Source organism: Trachinotus anak, unplaced genomic scaffold (genome assembly GCF_046630095.1).
Source record: "Trachinotus anak isolate AG129_WGS33_773 ecotype Australia unplaced genomic scaffold, CSIRO_AGI_Tana_v1 ptg000005l, whole genome shotgun sequence".
Classification (NCBI taxonomy): Eukaryota; Metazoa; Chordata; class Actinopteri; order Carangiformes; family Carangidae; genus Trachinotus; species Trachinotus anak.
In genome coordinates, this window is record NW_027273856.1 from 9,755,160 (window position 1) to 9,775,497 (window position 20,338).

General features: G+C 41.9%; 1 protein-coding gene across 1 annotated transcript; it reads right to left on the reverse strand.

Moving 5' to 3' along the window:
- Positions 1-662: 662 nt before the first annotated feature.
- On the reverse strand, positions 663-19,140 carry arsj (arylsulfatase family, member J). The gene is made up of 2 exons (XM_071478296.1): positions 18,362-19,140; positions 663-2,685 (listed from the first exon to the last, which is right to left on the reverse strand). The coding sequence occupies exons 1-2, from the start codon at positions 18,670-18,672 to the stop codon at positions 1,293-1,295; spliced, it is 1,704 nt and encodes a 567-aa protein (XP_071334397.1). The 5' UTR covers positions 18,673-19,140; the 3' UTR covers positions 663-1,292.
- Between the last annotated feature and the right edge of the window lie 1,198 nt (positions 19,141-20,338).

The following is a 20,338-nucleotide window of genomic DNA, read 5'->3' on the forward strand; positions in this document are numbered from 1 at the left end:
GAAAGCCCCTCTCTCTCTCTAGAGCTCTCGTTGTTTCATGTGTCTGTAACAAATTTTGGGCTTTCAGATTGTTCTGGAGCCACAGACTTACATTGCTCTTGAAAGCTGCTTAGTTAGCCAATTAAAAAGACAAACAGACAACTAGGGAGTCAAATAAGGAACAAAACAGAACATGTTCCATTTTTAGACAACTATAAATCTCATAGAGATCTAGAGTACATTTAGAAGTTTCATTAAAATAGCTAATTGGCCTGTAAAGTACAACAATCAATCTACTAGCAAAACTCAGGAACAGTTCAGGTCAGTCAGTTTTGGATACTATTTACATGGATGCCAAGCAACAGACACATGAAAAATAAAGTTTTAAAGATTATAAATTATGTTCACTATAGTCCCATATCTCTTGTTCACTACACCATGTCTGATGAGGCAGGCATTTTTTTAAGGACTGCAAGAAAGGAATTAGGTCTTTATCACCTATGTCAGATCCAGTCAGATCCCACTTAATAAATGTACTACTAGCCACATCTCAACTTCTAAAAGTGAAAGATGTTAAAACTTTTCCAGTTACAAGGGTACTTATTGTCATCACAATAAAGGAAATCTGGCTGTGGTAAAATACAAACCAGACAGAGTTTGAAAGATTGCAGGAGACAAAGAGCTTTGTGTCTGTGGCTTTTATTTTGTTCATTGGGGCTTTTATTTTGTTAGTTGTCTTACATTCAGGTTGGCCTGGTGCCGGACCAGACATCATCTAAGAGAGGGAACAAAATCTATCATTCTTTAATTCAGACAGACTGTCTCATTAAAACCAACGTACAACATCTCACACATCACATAAATTGTACATCTGTTACACCGACACTGTATTGACGCAATCAAAAACATAATACAACTATGTCTTACTTTATTTCTCTGTCACCAAAATTTATGGTGACTGTCTATGAAAATGTATTTGCTGTTTTAAGTGAAACATGAATCTACAGAACAATCCAAAGGTGACAACAGTTCAAGCATGCAACACAATCTAGAAAAATAAACATTCTATAACTACCCCTAACATTAACAGGAGGTCTTAGATGTGTCTGGGCGTAACAGTAGTGTTTGAATAAGTGGATCTTTTCCTTGTTCACTTGAGGCATTTCAGAAGGTCCATTCATGTATTTCATATCGTATAAACTAGAGTGAAATTAAAAGGAACTTGAGTCAGAGACTCTGAAGAGAACGATCCCGAAACAGGAAGTGTCAATCCCTGAGTAAAGGCAACTGAAGTCTTTCACAAATGGGGTAAACTATTCTACCTTACTTTTCAGCTTTCTGTTCTTTGATTTTTTTTTCCACCTTCTTTTTCCAAGATGGCTATTGAACAAATTATTGTATCTCTCATCCTCCTCCTGCTCCTCCCTCTCATCTTTGTACCAGGGTCCCCATACCCCCCCGTTGTACTGAGGGTTAGAACGTAGGTCTTTGGCTGGGTAGCGTACCGGCACTGCAGTCTTGTTGTACTGCGCTAGCCGCATTAGCATCTTCTTTACTATATGTGGGTAGCGTTGAGACAAGTCCACTCTCTCGTAAGGGTCAGCTGAGATGTTGAAAAGCCAGATGGATTTACCCCGGTCCCAACGGATGCGCTCATTATGCCAGCGATTGGTTAGCCGCTGGTTAGAGAAGGTCTGTGGGGGCACCCAGTCGCTGTAGCCAGGAACACCTGTCAAAAGCTTCCAGTGGCCCACCCGGAGTGCTGCCTGGATGGCTGTGTTCCATAAACCATACCCGGCCTTCCATGAACCGTTCTTGGCTTTGATGTAGATTGGGTCAATGTTATGAAGAATATCCTGTCGAGGGGATGGGCGGCCCTCACTGATAGCCTCCCAAACATCGTACCCATCCAGATTTAGATCTTCATCTAAAGTCCCTTCACCCAGTGTCACCAGTGTGGGGAACCAGTCAGTGATGTGGACTAAAGATCGACATTTTGTGCCTTTGTTCACCAACAAGGGACTGTGAACAAAGCCCACCGCCCTGATACCTCCCTCCCAATAGGTGGCCTTACTCCCTCTCAGGGGCCAGTTGCTTCCACCAGCTAACGGCTGGCCCCCGTTATCTGAGGAGTATACTATAACTGTGTTGTCATAATAACCATAGCGTTTTAGCGCTAATGTGAGGTTGTGGATGGCTTCATCCAGGCAGGACACCATAGCGGCATATTTTCGACGATGCAAGTTTGGAATGCCCTTGTAGCGCTCGAGGTAGCGGGCAGGAACCTGCAGCGGGGAATGAACTGCCTGATAGGCTAAGTAGAGAAACAAAGGTCTGTGAGGGTTATGATTGGCTAAGATGCTAATAGCCTTTCTAGTAAACATCACAGTAGAGTACAAGCCACGGTCCTGTTCCCAAGCTGCCTCTTCTCCTTCATACAAATCATAACCACACATACCAGGTCCTTCACATTTGTAGTGACTGTAGTAATCACCACTTCCTAGTAGAGAGCCAAAGAAAGTGTCAAAGCCACGCTGGGTGGGCAGACAACCACGCTTGTAGAACCCCAGGTGCCATTTGCCCACCATGTGGGTGGAGTATCCTGCTTGCTTCAGCTTCTGGGGCAAGGTGACATTTTCAAGGGGCAGGCAGTTGGGCTGAGTAGCTCGGATGATGGAGTGCTGAAGGCCTGTGTGGATCTGATACCTACAAAATAAAAACAGATATCACCCTGTCAGAGACATGACCAATTTTACAGAAATCTTCAACTTTCATGAGAGCTGTTCATCAAGTAGAAAATATATGAAAAACTGTAATTACTGTAGGGATATATATCCATTAGCTACTACACAAAAAAAGAATTACACATTGCCTTTGCTGTCTTCAGTGTTTGGGCAATTTGATATGATTAATCACCAGTTGGTTTTTTGGGGCGATTTTTTGAAATTTTATCTTGCAAATTTAATGGTCTGCCTCCTTGAGAATACAACTCAGTAAATACTTAGCCTGTAAAGCCCAATTCAAAGCGTGTACCAATAGGAACTGACAGTTGGAGTTGAACCATATTATGCACGTTCTGGTTGCACTGATGTCCATCTTTCACAAAATAGGGCAGTGACTAAATGATAATTAAGCAATCTATAGTAGTTGCTGTCTGATTGATTGTTGGTGAAAAGCAATGTCAATGCATGAATCATATTTAAGAACTAGACGACCCAGATCATGTGATAACATGTTTGTTCACTTGGAATCTGCAAGTTTAAATGACCTCCATCTGACTATTTCTTATCAAAGATCTCAAGGTGATTTAATTTTTTTTTTAAAGAAAAGTAGCCTATAGACTGTAATATCTCAGTAGAAATAGATTTTCACATTAAAGACCACAGATGACAGAGGTGAGGGCAAATTTATTCAAACAGGATACACACACCTGTGCAAATATAATAGCAATTGCTGGCTGTTGGTCTTAAGCACTTAACATATTGCCCAACTTTCTTCCTCTAAGTGACAACCTGACTATGTTTCCGAAAATGCTGGAAAGCCTTCCTCTATATTCTTTGCTCAAACTGTCAACAACCAACCCACAGACTGGTCTAGAAATGATAACATTAGTTCATTTATAAAATGCTCACATGCAACTGTATGGCATGTCAATAAAATAATCTCAACAATGAAAATACTGCCAATGTAGGTTTATAAAATATAAGACAAGATTTTTACTCCCAAAAAAGACTCCCCTCACAGATCATTTGAAGGCAATAGTTTGTCTGGTTACAGAGAATCTGTCTATTGGAAATTATACATTGATTATACATTGACTGTACTTCATTCAATCCAACTGTAATTACAATGGACCCCGTCCAAAGCAAACACATTTGAACTGACAGAAAAAACGCTTATCGGCTGGCAACCCAAGCACAGACTTTTGTTCAACTGACATCTAACAGTGCAGTGAAAGGAGGTGGATGGCGAGAGACTCAGAGCAAAAACAAAGGACCTGTCATTCAAGGCCTGATGGGAAGCAAAGTTGTGACCTGGAGCTCATGACAGCCATCTTGGCAGCAAGTTAACTATTGATGAGTAAAGGACATACATGAAAGTTTGTATCAAAAAACTCTGAAATAAAGTGCAGATGTAAGCTTGTAAGTGCTTTTGGCAGGGAAGGAATGATTAAATCAGCCCACAGTCTGGCATAAGCGATCTGACTTTTATTGCCATGTAGCACAAAATGACCGTATGAGAGTATATATGTTGGCATTTAATAGAACTGCTGATGAAGTCTGACTAAACACAAACACCCCCCACCCATTGGATTGTAAAGACTTTCCCATTACTACACCACCACATCACCAATTACTTAACCACTGAGAAATTCACCAATGACAAGTTCCTAAAGTGATGTAATTTTGCTTCCTTGATAAGCCTGATAGAAGCAAACAGGAAACAATATTGAGTGCTATGTATTGTATAATATGACGTCTTAAGTAGATACGTTGGCTAGATTCTACTCAAATGAAAGCAGGTTACATCTGTCCCTCATTACTTAATGCCTCCAGGAACCTCAAGAGTTTCAGTGCACTGACTAAAATGCAATCATAGTACAACCCTGTTTCCACAAAAGTTGTGTAAAATGTAAATAAAAACAGAATGCGATGATGTGCAAATCATATAAACCCATATTTAATTGAAAACAGAACAAAGACAACATATCAAATGTTGAAATGCTGAAAATGTATTGAAAAATATCTGCTCAATTTGAATTTGATGCAGTAACATGTTTAAAAAAAAGTTGCAACAGGGCCATGTTTACCACTGTGTTTCATCACCTCTTCTTTTAACAACACTCTGTAAATGTTTGGGAACTCAGGAGATCAGTTGTTGGAGTTTTGAAAGTTGTACTCTCAAATGTCGTCAGTGGCCTAAAGACTCTATTGGTCAGGCTTTAAAAAACAGCACTACAAACAGTACAAACTCGGGCAGTTCATGTATCCATTTGGTTCCTTGTAACTGTGACCCGACCAGGAACCCAAGCTGGGCTGGGCCTAGATTACATAAAAGGAATAGATCAACACCAATCACATAAATGCTAATTAGTAAGCTTTAAAGTTGTTGGTGGGAGGAACTTTGTTACCTTCAGACAGAGCCAGGCTGGCTGTTTCATTCTGCTTCAGGTCTTTAGGCAAAGCTAAGCTAGCCCAGAAAAAAAGAGAATAAGCTAATAGCTTAATATGTTGAAATATTTCTTTAAGTCTAACTGAACTAGGCTTGATTCTGTTCTACTGCTATGAGCTCCAGTCAGTATGTTTAATCCTGAATGGACCCAAGTTCTCTCAGTTCTGATCATGTGGCACATCAGAATCCGAGTGAGAGTGTGAACTGTGAAGCTCTGAGAAAAATGATGCTTGCTATTCCTTTTGAATGCGGAAGCTCCGTAATTGGTGGTCCATCATACTGCTGCCAGAGTCAGTGTTCTCCTTCTATTTGGACCACATCTAATTATACTGTTTGGATCAGTTCTGACTGTCCCGCAATCACAACTATGAACTGTGGCATTGGTGGTCTGACTTTTGCACAGCCAAGCCAACTGTATCATTACTGAGACTGTGACTGACTGTGTTTTTTGCCCATGATGGGGTGATGGGGCTCAGCTGGGAAGCATCTCTGAGAAGACGAACACAAGGGGCTCTGACTTCATTTCTGTCTGACTCCCCACGTCTGCTTTGAGTGAAAGATGGACACCCAGGAGACAGGGAGCCAATGCAACCAGATGCCTCTTCACCTTCTCCCCTCTTCAGCGTTCTCTTGCTCTCTCCAGAGGTCAGTGGTCTGCAGTCAAGCCGTCACCAGGGAGAGGGAGTGAAAATAAGTGTCTGGGTTAGGTTTCCACAGAGAAGGATTCAGTTGGCCATAAAATGAGAAGATTGGTCCAGCCTAGTGAGCCTCTCCTCCCCATGGAGAATCCAAAAGTCCTTCAAGGTTTACACCACTATGTGGTGTGTGCAACATTCCAAACATGGCAATGAACTGATTTATAACTCAAGTTCCACACTCAACAAAAACAATACACTCAGAACTTGTCCCCTTAAAATTACGGACTGCAACTGCATTTTAATTTTTTGATGACCAAACCAAATGTTTTTCATTTTGCTGTCTGACAGTTAACTGCTGTAGACCCTCAGGTATCAGACACAACAGTTCATTAGATTTTAATTTGCAGAGTATATATATATTCAAGTATACAAGTACAAGAACACAAAAACAGCCACAAAAAATATGCAAGGTGAGACAAAGACAACGACAAAGACAAAGGAGGACAAAGGAACAAACTGAGGAATATAATATGAATTCAACCTGGTGGTTCCGTGGTAGACAAGAGACACACAGAAAAAAAAAACATGCACGGAGATGGATGTCTATCTGTGTGTGGTGTGTGTGATTTGATGATGATACCGGTGGTTAAGCTATCACTACCGATGGTTGTTTAAATGTGTGATGAATAAATGAAAGATTATAAATGTATAATGACTGATGGTAGGTTAAGGATGCAGGTCATCTCTGCATCTGGCGCAGGGAGTTATTAAAAAAAAAAACATTCTACAGACTCTACAAATGTTAGCTGTAGACAATGTGTGTGTGGAGTGTGTTTGTGTGTGACAGCTCAGCTGTCACCACTTCCACTGGCCAATTTCCTCGGGGAAACCCGGACCACTGACCCACCTCATCACCAGTGTTTTAATGTCAGATGCAGTTAGTGGGGACATTTGGGGCAAACCTGAAGGCACTGTACTGCACTGTGCTCTGCTAAAACAAAATGCTATCTGGGTTTGATGTCTCCAAAACTTCTGGAAATCAAGTTAGGAAATTGTAATATTTACAACTTGGAAAACCGATTCCCACAGATTCAAATCCAGTTCCAGGACCTTTAAAATTTTGACCTCCTCAGGATAATAATATGGCGCAATGATGAATTTGATAGCTCTATTCATTGTCCTTGAGTTCAGGTCAGTAAATTCAAAATCAGACCACTCTGGAAGAAGTAATGCCAATATATATTTGTATGTAAGACAACAAAATCAACAAGTCAACCAAGCCTGGTATGGGTTTTTTTTTTAGAAATAAAGAAGCCCGTTTACTCCACTGTTTTATTGAAAAAAATCCACATAATACATAATGAACTCCAAGAAGAGTGAGCACTCATAAAACCGTGTTCTCTATAATCTCTCCACACTTTCCACATGTATCTGAATTTAGACTTGTTACTTGCCCATAAATGTCTATAAAATGAGTCTTGGATGTAATGCGCTCAATTATCTACAATCTCCTTTTGTATTAATTCAGTTTATATAAGGATTGTTTTTCCACTTGTGCCCTTCATTTATCTTTATTTGTCAGGCTATTTTGCATCAATTCCAAGACAGCAATGGGACTGAGAGAAAAAGAACTTGTAAGTGAAAAGAAAGAACAAAAATTGAGAGCAGATACATGTGTAAATTTATCAGGACGTGTATGTGTGTGTGTTTAAGATTTAGCCCTTAAAAGACCAGCCCCTCCTCTCACAGGGGCTGCTGGACTTCCTGACAGGGAGAGACAGTCTGTATGGGCTGGCAGCAACACCTCTGGCACCATCACTTTGAACATGGGGGCCCCCCCAAGGATGTATGCTGAGCCACCTCATCTTCACCCTGCTGACCCATGACTGCACACCGAAAAAGAGCTCCAACATCTTCATCAAGTTTGCGGACGACACTACTGTGGTTGGTCTCATCAGCAACGATGACAAGACCACCTACAGGAAGGAGGTGAGCCGACTGGCCGCGTGGTGCAAAGACGACAATCTCTGTCTGAACGTGGAGAAGACAAAGGAGATTGTTTTGGACTTCAAGAGAGTGCACACCCAGCATGCTCCTCTAACTATCGACGGTGTTGCAGTGGAGAGAGTGAGCAGCACCAAGTTCCTGGGTGTGCACATCTCTGAAGATCTGACTTGGAGCAAGTACACCGCATCACTCACCTCACCATCCTCTTTTACGTATTTGCACCGTCACACTACCTCACTTTTAACTGCCATGTACTGTCATGATTATTTATGCACTGTATCACTGCACTGAATCATTGCACTATCATGGCACTGTCTTTGTGTAAAAAGTTTTTGTTTACATTTACATTATATTTCATATTTTTATTTGCACCGTGGGTCCGAGAGGACCATAATTTCAAGTGTGCTCTATGTCCTGTATGTGTAGCATAATTGACAATAAAGCTGTAAGACTTTGACTTTGACACAGCTCCTGCAGGTTAGATAGTGTTCACATACCAAAAGATTACAGCCGTGTAATGGGAATGTCATGCTAAAGTGCAGCATGTGATCCTTCCACAAATCAATCAAACCTTGACAGAGGTCTTGACAGAGAACCGGTCAAGTTGGAACGCAAAGACTTGCAAAGTATCCCTCTGTTGTTTCTTTTTGACATTAAAGGGGATTCTAAAGGTAACTAGGTCTTGAATTTGCAGGTTTTGCGGCATGTGAAGGATGGTTCTTGGTCTGAAAATAATGACTGCAATAACTACTGCCCTCTGGAGACCTTCCCGCCTTCCGTGGTGTCCATCCATGTCATGTCCAATGTGACTGATAGATTCTTTTATAGCCGAGTGTTGGGATCTCAAGCCATGAGTTCTGAGAAGAACAATGGAGAGGCCTACATTTCCTCAAAAGCCTGAGCCTCAAGCCATGCCTCGTGGGGAGAACAAAGGAGTGGACTACATTTCCCTCCAGGCTATGGGCCAAAACCACCCCCACAATTCACACCTATGTGTAAAATTGGAGTTTGAAAGAAAACTCTGCAAAGGCATTGGCCGAGGCCAGGCATTCCCAGCAGGGATCCCCGGTGACGTCACTCAGGTGATAACCCTCCTCCTGCGCTTCATTCCCGTGCACCAGGTTCAGTAGAGAGCTCCTCCCGCTCTCTCCGCGACTCGGCTGCTGAAAGGGAGCAATCTGCAAACATCTGACCTTTTTCCAGAACTTCTTCAAGCCCAGGTCACAGTCTCCAACCCGCAGGCCGAGCGCACAGATGCTGTGTTTCTCTTCTTTTCGGATCCGACGTAGATCGCTGTGCAGTCAGCTGATTTCAAGTCCTGTGAGGACGAGCGCCGACTTTGTTAAAGACAAAGTTCACCGTCCCTCATCTGTGATCTTCCCGCGGCCGCCGAGGAACTCATCACTGTCACCGCCAGGAGAGAGACACGACCCGCCGAGCTCCAGCCGAGGACCGAGCTCCGGAGACCCAGAGACTTTCTGTTCTGACTCCGGAGGACCGGAGCCGCTCACAGTAAGAGGCTGATGTCTGGGCAGAGACACAGTTAGTGTAGCTGTTGTATTGTTGCTATTGACTGATAAGTGCTGCAGATCCTGTTGTTTAGATCGTTCACTGTGATCAGCTTAATAAGCCAAATATCACTAGTTAAAGGACCAATATCCGACCAGACGAGCTCCGGTTCGCTGGCTCCGTTATTGTGTAGTGATGTTGTGGTGATTATTAACTGTGGTGACGATCTCTTGTGGACTCTTTCCTCTCTTCACCTCTATTCTCCCTCTTTCCTCCCCATCACGCACCTCATCCACATCTCTCTCATTCAGGCCCTAGGGTGTGATCGCGTCAGACACGTGAGGCTCAAGGCCCCTCCCTTGTTCCCTTTGTTCTCGTGTTCACACCATTCATGCTCTGCGGCCAGCCGCCATCTTGGCTCTAGCGAGTACCTCACTCTGCCGCCATCTTGGTTCCTACTGACACGTCACTCATGTGACTTTGTCACCATCCTCTCTCTCTCTCTCTCACTCACTCACTCACTCACTCACTCACTCTCACACACACACACACACACACACACACACACACACGGTTGTTACATGTGTTTTGCCTGTATTTATCTAGTTAGTAACCAATGTTTGTTTTAGTTATAGTTGAATTATAATCGGTTTAATATTAAGTGATGTTATGTTGAATAATTATTACTCTTATTAATAAATCCTGTTATAATTTAACTCGTCGTTGTCTGTGATTATTGTGATTATATTTGTGATAACAGCTGGATTCACAACAGTCAGTGCTCAAATTTACCCTTCAACCAACCTTCTGAGACTGTATTCTGAGCCATCAATTTGGTCACTGGTCCCTGGTGACAGGGTGGTGCCCTGGACGGCAACAGCGCAGGGGACAGCGCAGGGGACAAAGATCTGGGGTCAAGCATCTTGGCATCCTTTATCCAGTATGGATTCAAGCCACACATGGGCAAAAAAATACTTCTAGCAGACAGTGGCTCAATCCCATGTCTTATCACGGCAAAGGGCGCTGTTGCATTCCTTCAGTGAAAAGCAGAGTTATAGTCTTAAACGTTGCTGTAATCACGCTATCTCAGTGGTTTATTTACACAACCGCTGAGCCACAAGGCCAACAAATCACACACGCCATTAAACTTGAATCACCAAGTGCCAGCAATCGTTCAGGTCCCACAAGACAAGTGTATTGGCCACCACTCCAGCCACTGAGGTTGTGGAGGTTCCTGAGCAGACCCGCTGCCCAGGCTGGGGCCCTCTCTTATATTCCTGCTCCATATCGTCCTCACATATGGTTCAAATAAGAGGCCTCAACCCAGCACTCTGCATTTAATCAAAGTCACACCAGGAGTAGTTCATCTTACTCAGCTCTTCCTTTGAGCAAGCACTTCATTTACTTTCCTTACTATCTTTGAATATCTCCCCTCAGTTTTGCTCCTTCCTTGGCATTTGTACACTTATGTTCTCTATTTTACAGACTCTCACAGGTGATTAACAAGAAAAGGGTGACTGAGAGGCTTAGATGGGTTTGAGATAAGTGGGGGCAGATGGGAAGTGTGAGAATAATTAGGAGACAGAGTTGTAACGGGTGAGGAGCAGAGTAAAAGAAAGCTGCTTTAAGCAAACAACCAACCCAACTCTCCTTGTGGTTCAGACCAGATTGAAATCCAGAGGGCTATAATATAAGAGTGCATTGTTCAAGGATGACAGAAGAGCTTTTTGGAACCAAGCCACTATGCTTGCTACAGATCTACTCCTTATTACCCTGGGAACCCAGAGGGCATTCATCGTCTTTTGTTTGTTGACAGATGGTAGCTATTTCAGCGATGTAAGAGACTGATAATGAATTCTAATTTTGCTTGACAGGAGCGACCATGGTTAAACAACTGTGGCCCATGGAAAAGGTGAGTGGGGGATGACTATTAAGACATCACAAAGACCATCTTTACATTTGCCCTTCTCTGAGATGTACATAACATCAAGAAAACAGCTATAATTTGCTGGTATTGATGCTGACTGTATTGACTGTAGATGTGAAACTGATCAAGAGTCAAGAAAAATCATATAAAGGGTTAGAGAGTCAGCTGCTGTTACAAGAGCTGAAAGGTGTGTTTATAATGTACTTGAACTCTCCAGTCTGGACAGTAACATGGCTCACAAACTCTGGACTCCAGAAGCACATTTACTTAATTACAATGGATCCAAAACAGGTGAAAATGTTTTAAAAATATTCATCTGCCATGTCATGTGTGCATTCCTCAAACATGTCCAACATGTTTCAACATTAGGGGCTGCCTGAGGAACAATCTCTGCCCCCACCTTTAGCAATCCACCTCAATAGATCAGGAAAGATCAGTGGGAGGATTCTGTGGTTGAAGAGCACAACCACTTGACCACACTTGAAGGAAAGTTCTGACTTTAAGCCTCTAATCTCATCAGCGCAGTTTAAAAAAAAACAGGTTGAAATTTTTCAGATGCCATGAGTTTTCCGGGGGGGTCACAGTGTGGAAATCTTTTCTCAAGCACCTGTTGCTGGAAGGTTAAAGCACTCTGTTATGGCTCCAACAGCAGCTGTACACAACTACTGCCAGGTCCTTTTTATCTTCACTTGCTTTCTTCACATGGACCCTTTTCCTTATATGGTTTACTTCTGATCAAATCTCGTCAACTCAGTGAAGACTACACTCTGTAACAATAAGTCCTACTGCTGCAGTCACAGCGTGAACCCCTCAGAAATCACGGGTCTTATTTAACTGACATGACAGTAAAAAGAAGTATCTAAGCAACTGCTTACTAGTTAATACTTTAGACTCCATATACAGTAGCTCTGTCTCAATGCAGGGGCCACATCCTTTGAAAGTTTGCATTTGATGTGTAACCGCATCACCAGGCAGCAACAAGGCTGTCCAATGTGCACCCATGATGAATCTCTTTTCAAAAAGAAAATACGGCAGACTCTGCAAATAAAACAGCAGCCAAGCAAAAATAGGAACCTCCATAGATCATTTTGGTTCAGCTTTCATGGTCTACGTGGTCTTCAGAGGCCGCACCTTTGTATACCTTGTCCAAACAGCGTTTGATAGCACTATATTCCAAAGAGAAGGATTATTATTATGAAATAATAAGTGGTCAGGTGCTTATGGTTCTATATTCAATTCAATTTATTTGTATAGCGCCAAATCATAATTTACATTATCTGAAGGCACAATATACAATATATTCTGATGATTTTATAAACACTCAACATTATTACTGCTGTCCTTTCTTTAATATATCTTATCTTCAAGTAGCAGAAACACATGTAGTGTGAGTTCAATTCTGCAGCAGCGCGACCAGGCCACACTACTACTGTTTTTACCTAAAAGTTCACATTTTAATGTTTTTGTTCTTCTTCTGGGATGAAAACATCAGATTTCCACACAGCCAGAGAAAAACAAAGTTAATATCTTAATCATAGATCAGTCATGAAATCCTACAATTGCATATCTCTCCTGCTGGGCTGCTGACAGCAATGTTGGCCAGACACTGGAGCCGAGCGTATTAAAGATATAAGTAGTGCTGCACTGTCTTGTGCTGTGCTGCCCTTTGTTTCCACCGTGCATCTCTACTTCAGTAACTGCTAGCTTCGTGGTCATTTTTAAGATGAGCTTTATTTTATGAAGTTTACGGCATGCCCCTCTGTTGCTCCTGCTCTGTGTGCTGTGAGTCGACTCGGGCTCTCAACCGACGCATCAACTCATCAACTTTTAGGGCACAGCCCTGATACATATCACTGAAAAACAACTGCTCTAAGGCATACAATACATAGTACAACAATATCTCTGTGATAGACTAACAGACTGTGATCTGCCTCTAAGCTAAGTGCATTCTGGGATAGCTTTCAGAATTCATGAATCCAACTCCATGACCTTGAATGGGAAAAACAGGTGTAAAAGGTGATTGTATGGATTCTTGGAACATAAAAGGGCTGTATCAGCTCCTCACTGGTTTAACAGATTGCTGTAATATTTCTTTTATATGGCTCATTCATGGTTGAAGATCTTTATTTGTTTTATTTGGTCTCCTTGTAAAAGGGATCCAGAAGACTGTAATTTATCATTTATAAATTCGTAATTTATATCGATGTGTGTCAAGTGGTGACTACATGTTTTTAGTTAAGCTATTATGGACATTATAAACTGATAATGTTGTGGCTGATTGGTGTATAGCCACTGTAGTATCCTGTGTTCACTCTGTCATACTAGGGCTGTATCAAACATGATGTAAAAGCCTGGTCACACAACCCATCCAAGACACTTTGAAGAAATCCAAGTTTCTTCAAAACCAGACTGGCCCCTAAAAGTATTCTTGTTAAAAATAATGACGGCATAATTCACAATCAGTGACAGGACTTGTCATGTGAGGGTCGTATATTTTGGTCTCAGGATGTTAACTTTGACCCTGCCTCCTTTGGGTATATTTAGTCATTTATGAGGCAGGACAACCTGTCCATCTGGGTGACAGCTGAGAAGAACAGACTGAGTGGACCATAGCACAGATCTTCAGCAAGCATAAAAAAAGGATTAAAGTCATAATAAAATCTGATTATATACAGTGAGCATGCAGCTTGATTCAGATGCAGGTGGTTGCCATGGTCTCTATGATGTAGTGATGTTTTAGGCTCAATCCTTTACTGAGTCTGACGTTTGACATGACAGTTCTCTGTGAGTGTGCTAAAAGAACTCAAAGGAACTTTGTTTTCAGAGCTTCAGTGAGTGTCCAGCTGACACAGGTTGCTGATGTTTTAATGTTAATACATGCATAAATGGTGTTCTTTCACACAAACTCAACCACACACACACTCCTCTGCAAACATCTGCTCAGGAGTACAAACCTGGAAACATAATTAAATGTACACCTACATTACGTTTCCACATGGATGTTAGCTGAGTTTTGGCTGCACTTTTTTCATTATTTTCTCGGCCCCTTGCCAAAACAACATCAGTGCCCAGCAGGCCTACCCCGTTTTTGTTAAGGAGCAGAACAGATGGTGGAGCCAGTGGAGGTGAAGCCCTGCAGTGCTGCATGTACAAAGAAGGAAACTGCTGATGTAAAATATTCTATAAGTACACTACAAAGCCAGACCACAACCAACCCCCCATGATACTGTACACGTTCACCAGCCTAGCCTTCTAATATCTCTTTATAGCTTCCTGCTGCCCTCTAAAACACTAAGTGGTTGCTAAGGTAACACTGTTGTTCCCTAAATTGGAAACACTTAAAAATTAGTTTAAAAAAAATCTTAACTGAAGGCTCAGTTACAAGCCTTTTCTGGAATAGTGGTTTTCTCTATGGGCACCCATTCAGACAGAATCATCCCATAATCATATTCTAGGTTCTGGAACTGCAGTTCCCATAATTTGGTAGCTATAAAGTTGCCATGGAGCCAGTTAGTTAGCTGTGGTCCACAACCTAAGTTACTTTTATTGTTTTTATGTTATATTTATTTACATTTTGGCAAATTAGCAACCTTCAACTTATGCTGAATCAGCAATTAGCATATCCTATTTGCAGTGTAACAAATGATGTAGATAACTGTCATTGAATTACTCTAGGGGTCGACCGATTATCGGCCTGGCTATTTATCGGATATTCACCATTTTTACAATATCAGAATTGTTGTTGTTTTTTTTCCCATTGATGACCAATAAAAATAAATTAATTTAAAAATGTGTCACTTGGTCTCTGACAGCTATCTCTCCCAGACGGTGTGGTCTGGAGCACTGTTCTGCCCACAGCACTATCTGATTAGTTGTATGTCAAGAGTAACAGCCTGTCGACACTGATGGCTACTGTGTACTCAGATCATTTATGTATTATGTTACCTGGATATGGTACCACCACTCAGCCTGAGGCCAATTTTCCCCGGTGGCCACTCATAGTATTGCAGCGAAAATCCCTTGTGGCCCAAACAGCATTTTTACCATAGACCATCAGTGTAAAAGAGACACATGTAAAACTGTTAACAGGACACCTCCAGCTATAAAGATAGTCAACTATTACCCTTTGTATTGTCTTATATGTATAGTTTTAATCTTTGTAAAACTTGCCTTGGTATGTCGATGCATATACACCATTTCCGAGCAGCACCAAAAGCAACCAATAAATTTCAGTCAGGCTCTTTGCAGCCTGTAACTGATAATATCATATATACTCAGTTGGCAGTTTATTAGGGACATCTGGCTAAAACTAATGCAGTCTAATACAAATATACATAATATACATACATATACATAATATATAATATACAGTCTAATATAGTCCAATAAATCCTGCTTCATAAAGGCTGTAATGTTCAACTATATATAATCATTTTGGAAGATGCATTCTGTGATGCTGTTAAGCTGTATTGCATTATACAGAGAGTTGCTTCTGTTAGCTTACCTTCATTGATATTAATAGGGTGGACAAAATAATAGAAACACCTGGACACAGGTGGGTGTCCATAGACTTTATAATAATAATAATAATAATAATAATAATAATAATAATAATAATAATTATTATTATTATTATTGTTATTATAGTACATTTGCTTTTCCCTTGTTTACAGAGTGGACATGCAACAAACCCAGTACTGCTACTGGTCCCTGTTCCTCATCTGTGACACAGATATGTTGGCAGTGTTTTATTTTAATGTTTAAATGCAAGCACTCACTTGGTGAAATTATTTCAGATTGTGTGTTATTACTATTTGAGCATTTCAGCACATTGTAACAATACCATGATAATACTGATAACTGTGATAGTTTTGGTCATTATAATCACTATATAAAATCGTTTCATCCCTAGTTGTGGCAGCTCTCTTTGTCATGTAGCTGCTGGGCATGATGTCAGCAGGTCATGTGGTGGTTCCTCTGGGCCTGCTCCATGTGACACAGCTGCAGAGATGGTTCATACACCTGTGCATCAACCTGGGGCATCAGGTGGAGATTGCCTATTGGGAGAATCCTTGCACACTAACAGAAGCAGTGCCTCTGGGCAGAATTGCATCCCACATCTCTTTTTTTAGGATGATGAGCCTGTCACAGGTACTGGGGGACAGTAGTCAGCTCACATGTCTCTTCACATAAAGTTGCTTGAACTTCTCACTGTGTGGAAAGTGGTCCAGCATTTGGCTGCACTGCTGCAGAATCAACACGTTCTGATTCGCACAGGCAACAAAGCAATAGCAGCTTACACAAATCACCAGGGAGGAGTCGCTCAGCGCAGCTGTTGAACATAGCCGGACAGCTGCTGAGCTGTGCGCACACATACCTACTCTCCACCAGAGCAGTCTACGTTACCAGCATACTCAACAGTCATCACGTCGAAGGGGGGAACTGGAGCCTTCATCCCAATCTGGAACTCCAGGTTTGCAACAAGTTTGGCAAAGCAGAGGTGGATTTGTTTGCCGCACACAGAGTGCATGATTTGCTCTCTGGTTCTCTCTTAATGCACTGGACAGAGCTACACTGGAGGTGGATGGATGCATTTACACACCAGCCATGGCCCAGGATGGTCCTCTGCATTTTCCCACCTTTCCTGGACCGAGTGCAATAAGAGCAGCTTACAGTGGTTCTCCATCATGCATGGCATGTCGTGGTTTCGATGCAGTGGCTGTTATCAGGACATCCATGGGAGCTGCCATGGCATGTGGACACTTTCACCCAGGCAGGGGGAGTGATCAGGAGTTATCTGGTCACAGGCCAACGTCTGTGGGTTTGGCTGCTGAATGGGAATGCTTAGCCACTCTCAGGATGTTCTGCACACCATCCTGGACGCGAGAGCTGCGTCTACTAGAGTCTCTTACAGTGCTAAATGGACAGGTTTTCAGTGCTGGTGTGTGGAAAAAGGCTTGGACCTTCTGCATGTCACCTGCCTCACGTGCTCTCCTTCCTCCAGTTGTGAGTGGATAGGGGTTTGGCTTTCAGCACAGTTAAAACATACACTGCTGCTGTTTGGTGACAGATTGGTATTTAGTCATACTCTGATGAAACATTTCCTAAAGGATGTACAGAGATACAGGCCAGTGTCACCCTCCCCCACTTAAGTTTCTGTCAGAAAAACAGCTCAGCTGTTTGCTCTGATGTCTGCAAAAAGAGTTAGTGATTTATCTGTGTAACCTTTGTATCCCCTTCCTCCCATTGTTTCCCAGCCTTCACCCCATTAGAGAGAATGTTTCTCTTCTATCTATGCTGCACTATTCAGGTGCATAGGGGCCTTGTGGTGCACTATTAAACATTAACATTGGCTGGGCATGTTTATAGATGTAGGTGTGTTTGAGCTTGTGGTGCCTCACCTTTAACCCATTAGCGAAAGCCTTAAAAGGCGGAGCCTATATAAATTAAAATGCTACTCATGATGATTTACTTTGAGCAATCTAGTATGATGACGAGATGGATACAACCTAGGTTTTATTTTGTTATGGCAATTGCTTCTATCAGTTATGAGAATGTTGTGCTCACCAAAGTTATTGCTAAATATATAAAATACTCTATCCACTATTTATACCTGCTTATGTTTTGCAGGATGGCAGAGGCCTGGAGTTGATCCTAGATCACATTAGTTGAGAGATTATTTAATTATCACATTATTTTATTATCACATATTTCCAATTATTTTTAATGTCCATTGCCTCAGGGTGAACGTGCCTTACCTTGTGTAATTAAATGCATCTGTGTAATTTGTTTGCCTCATGTTGATGACCGCCTACTCCTGACAATAACTTATATCTAATGTTGTAAAATGTTACCAAATAAAAGCTTCACTACAGTTTACTACACTTCACTTCGGATTGAAGTGAAAAAAATACGATGAAACCATATAACACTTATCTTCTTACTTATCATATCAGGGATTTATTAATCCTGATTATCACAAGGCTACATGGAACTCTAGTGCACTGTTAGATAGAGGATAAGCTGTACTCTTTCAGCTGGTAATAGGGTTTCCAAGCTTTTGTTTGTTGGATACATGGCAAAGCTGTTGGTCCCTATGATAAGACATTGCTAATGGTATGCACTGTACCTGCCGGTCATGAGCTGGCTCCTGGAGGGGCTGCAGAGCGGCTGCACATAGTAGTTCTCCAGTTTGACACCCTGCGCTGCTAGCCGGTCCAGTGTCGGGGTTTTGATCTCGGAGCCGTGGTACCCGACATCCCGGAAGCCTTGATCATCCACCAGGATAAAAATTATGTGCGGTTGAGAGCTCGCCTTATCAAATTCATTTCCTCGGTTGCGCAGCTCGGCGTTCCAGTTTTCCCACGACGTCTGAACGCTCCACGACTGAGAAATGATGAAGCTGAGGAATAAACTCACCGGGACCCACAAGATAAACATGTTTCAGCCAGATTTAGAGCCAAAGGAGCGGTTACTGTTGGTCGGTGGGGCGGTGTGTGCGGGCGGAAGCGTGTTGCACATGTTTAGGTGGAACAGCAACACTTGGAAATCGGGTTCGCATCGTGTTCACTCTTTTCTCCAGCCATAGTCCACTGACAGCTTCGCGGTTTGTGCAGAAAAATCAGAGGTGATAACACTGACTTTGAATCCACGTGGAAACCAAATACATCTCCTGAGCAGCTGCTGTTTGACTTATGAAGTTTAAGTTTAAAAACTAGATGTTCATAAAACCACACGGAGGTTTGACACTGCGTTCAATCAGTCTATCATTTTCAGTTTTTGTCAAAAGACGCGCAGAACTTCCAGAGTCCAAACAGACACTAGAGCAGCTGATGCAGTGTGTTCACGGGAGAGGTCCTCCATCCTGTCAGACAGCGGTCCTTCTCAGCTCAGCGCACACTGATGACTGAAGGCAAGAACTGGATGTGTTCTTGAGGAGGCAGGTCCATGTGTTCCTCCTCAGCCCACCGCAGCCCCCAACACTACGCCGTATCACGATGCGTTCACGATCAACTCTAAAACTTGTACTTAGGAGGCTTACTGGGAAGAAACGCGGCACACAGCTGTTATGTGGTGATCATGTGATGTTTGGTTGCTGTTGTTCATCAGCTTTTTAAGAAATGTAATTATTGTTTAACTTACATAAAAATTCACATACGATACAGCTGTTGTACAACAGAAAGTGATATAACATTTGTTTTGTCAAATTTTTTTCTCTCAGGGGCAGAAATTGCGACCACTTACTCAATGATTTGGTCATATTGCATTCCCTATGCAAGCCTGAATGTCTGGTGTCTGACTCAAATAGCCTAATAAAATGTTTGCAAGTGGTGAGGCCAATATTACAAATACAATATTATATTCACCATTTCTCAGATTATTCACGTGTAATCAACATGTATGACTACATGCACGACCAGATCACTAGCCTGCTAATTTCTCTGTCTATAATAGCCTGTATCAGTGGTCATCCACCTTAAACAGTGACTGGATGTGTTAGCACTGATTAGACTGACTGACCCTCATGACTGCTGTCTTGCCACAGAATTGATCTGTTTTCATTGTGGTTCCTCGGAAAGTAGTGTACTTTGTTTTTCTTCTCTGGATTTACTCTCCTGAGACCGGGAATTTGATATATGTGTTGGCCCTTGAGAAATGGCACATAAATTACAAAAACAGAGCTGGAGATTTATATTACACATCCCCCTTGTTGAAATATGAACACATACAGTAGGTTAGGGGATGAGTGGCACATGAAGCTGGTTGCATAGACAACCATTCTGCAAGAGAGTTGTTCCTGTTGTTTATATAAAAACTGCAATGAACAAAGAAGTTTGGAAACAGAGCACACAGATGCATCAAATAATGATTTTAGGTCAATTCAAAGTCTCCCATTAGTTTTCTCACTCATATGCACAACTAAATATACAGTTACTGTGTGCTGGAAAAATCCACTAAAGCATCTCTTAGCCAGTGGCTAGAGGGAATTTAAAAATAATAAACATTTGCATTAAAGGGAAAATCCAAACACTTTGAAAAGATGTGAGGACTTGTGGGATTTTATGGACTTCCTGAAAAAATTGAGGAATTTTCAATATAAGAATTT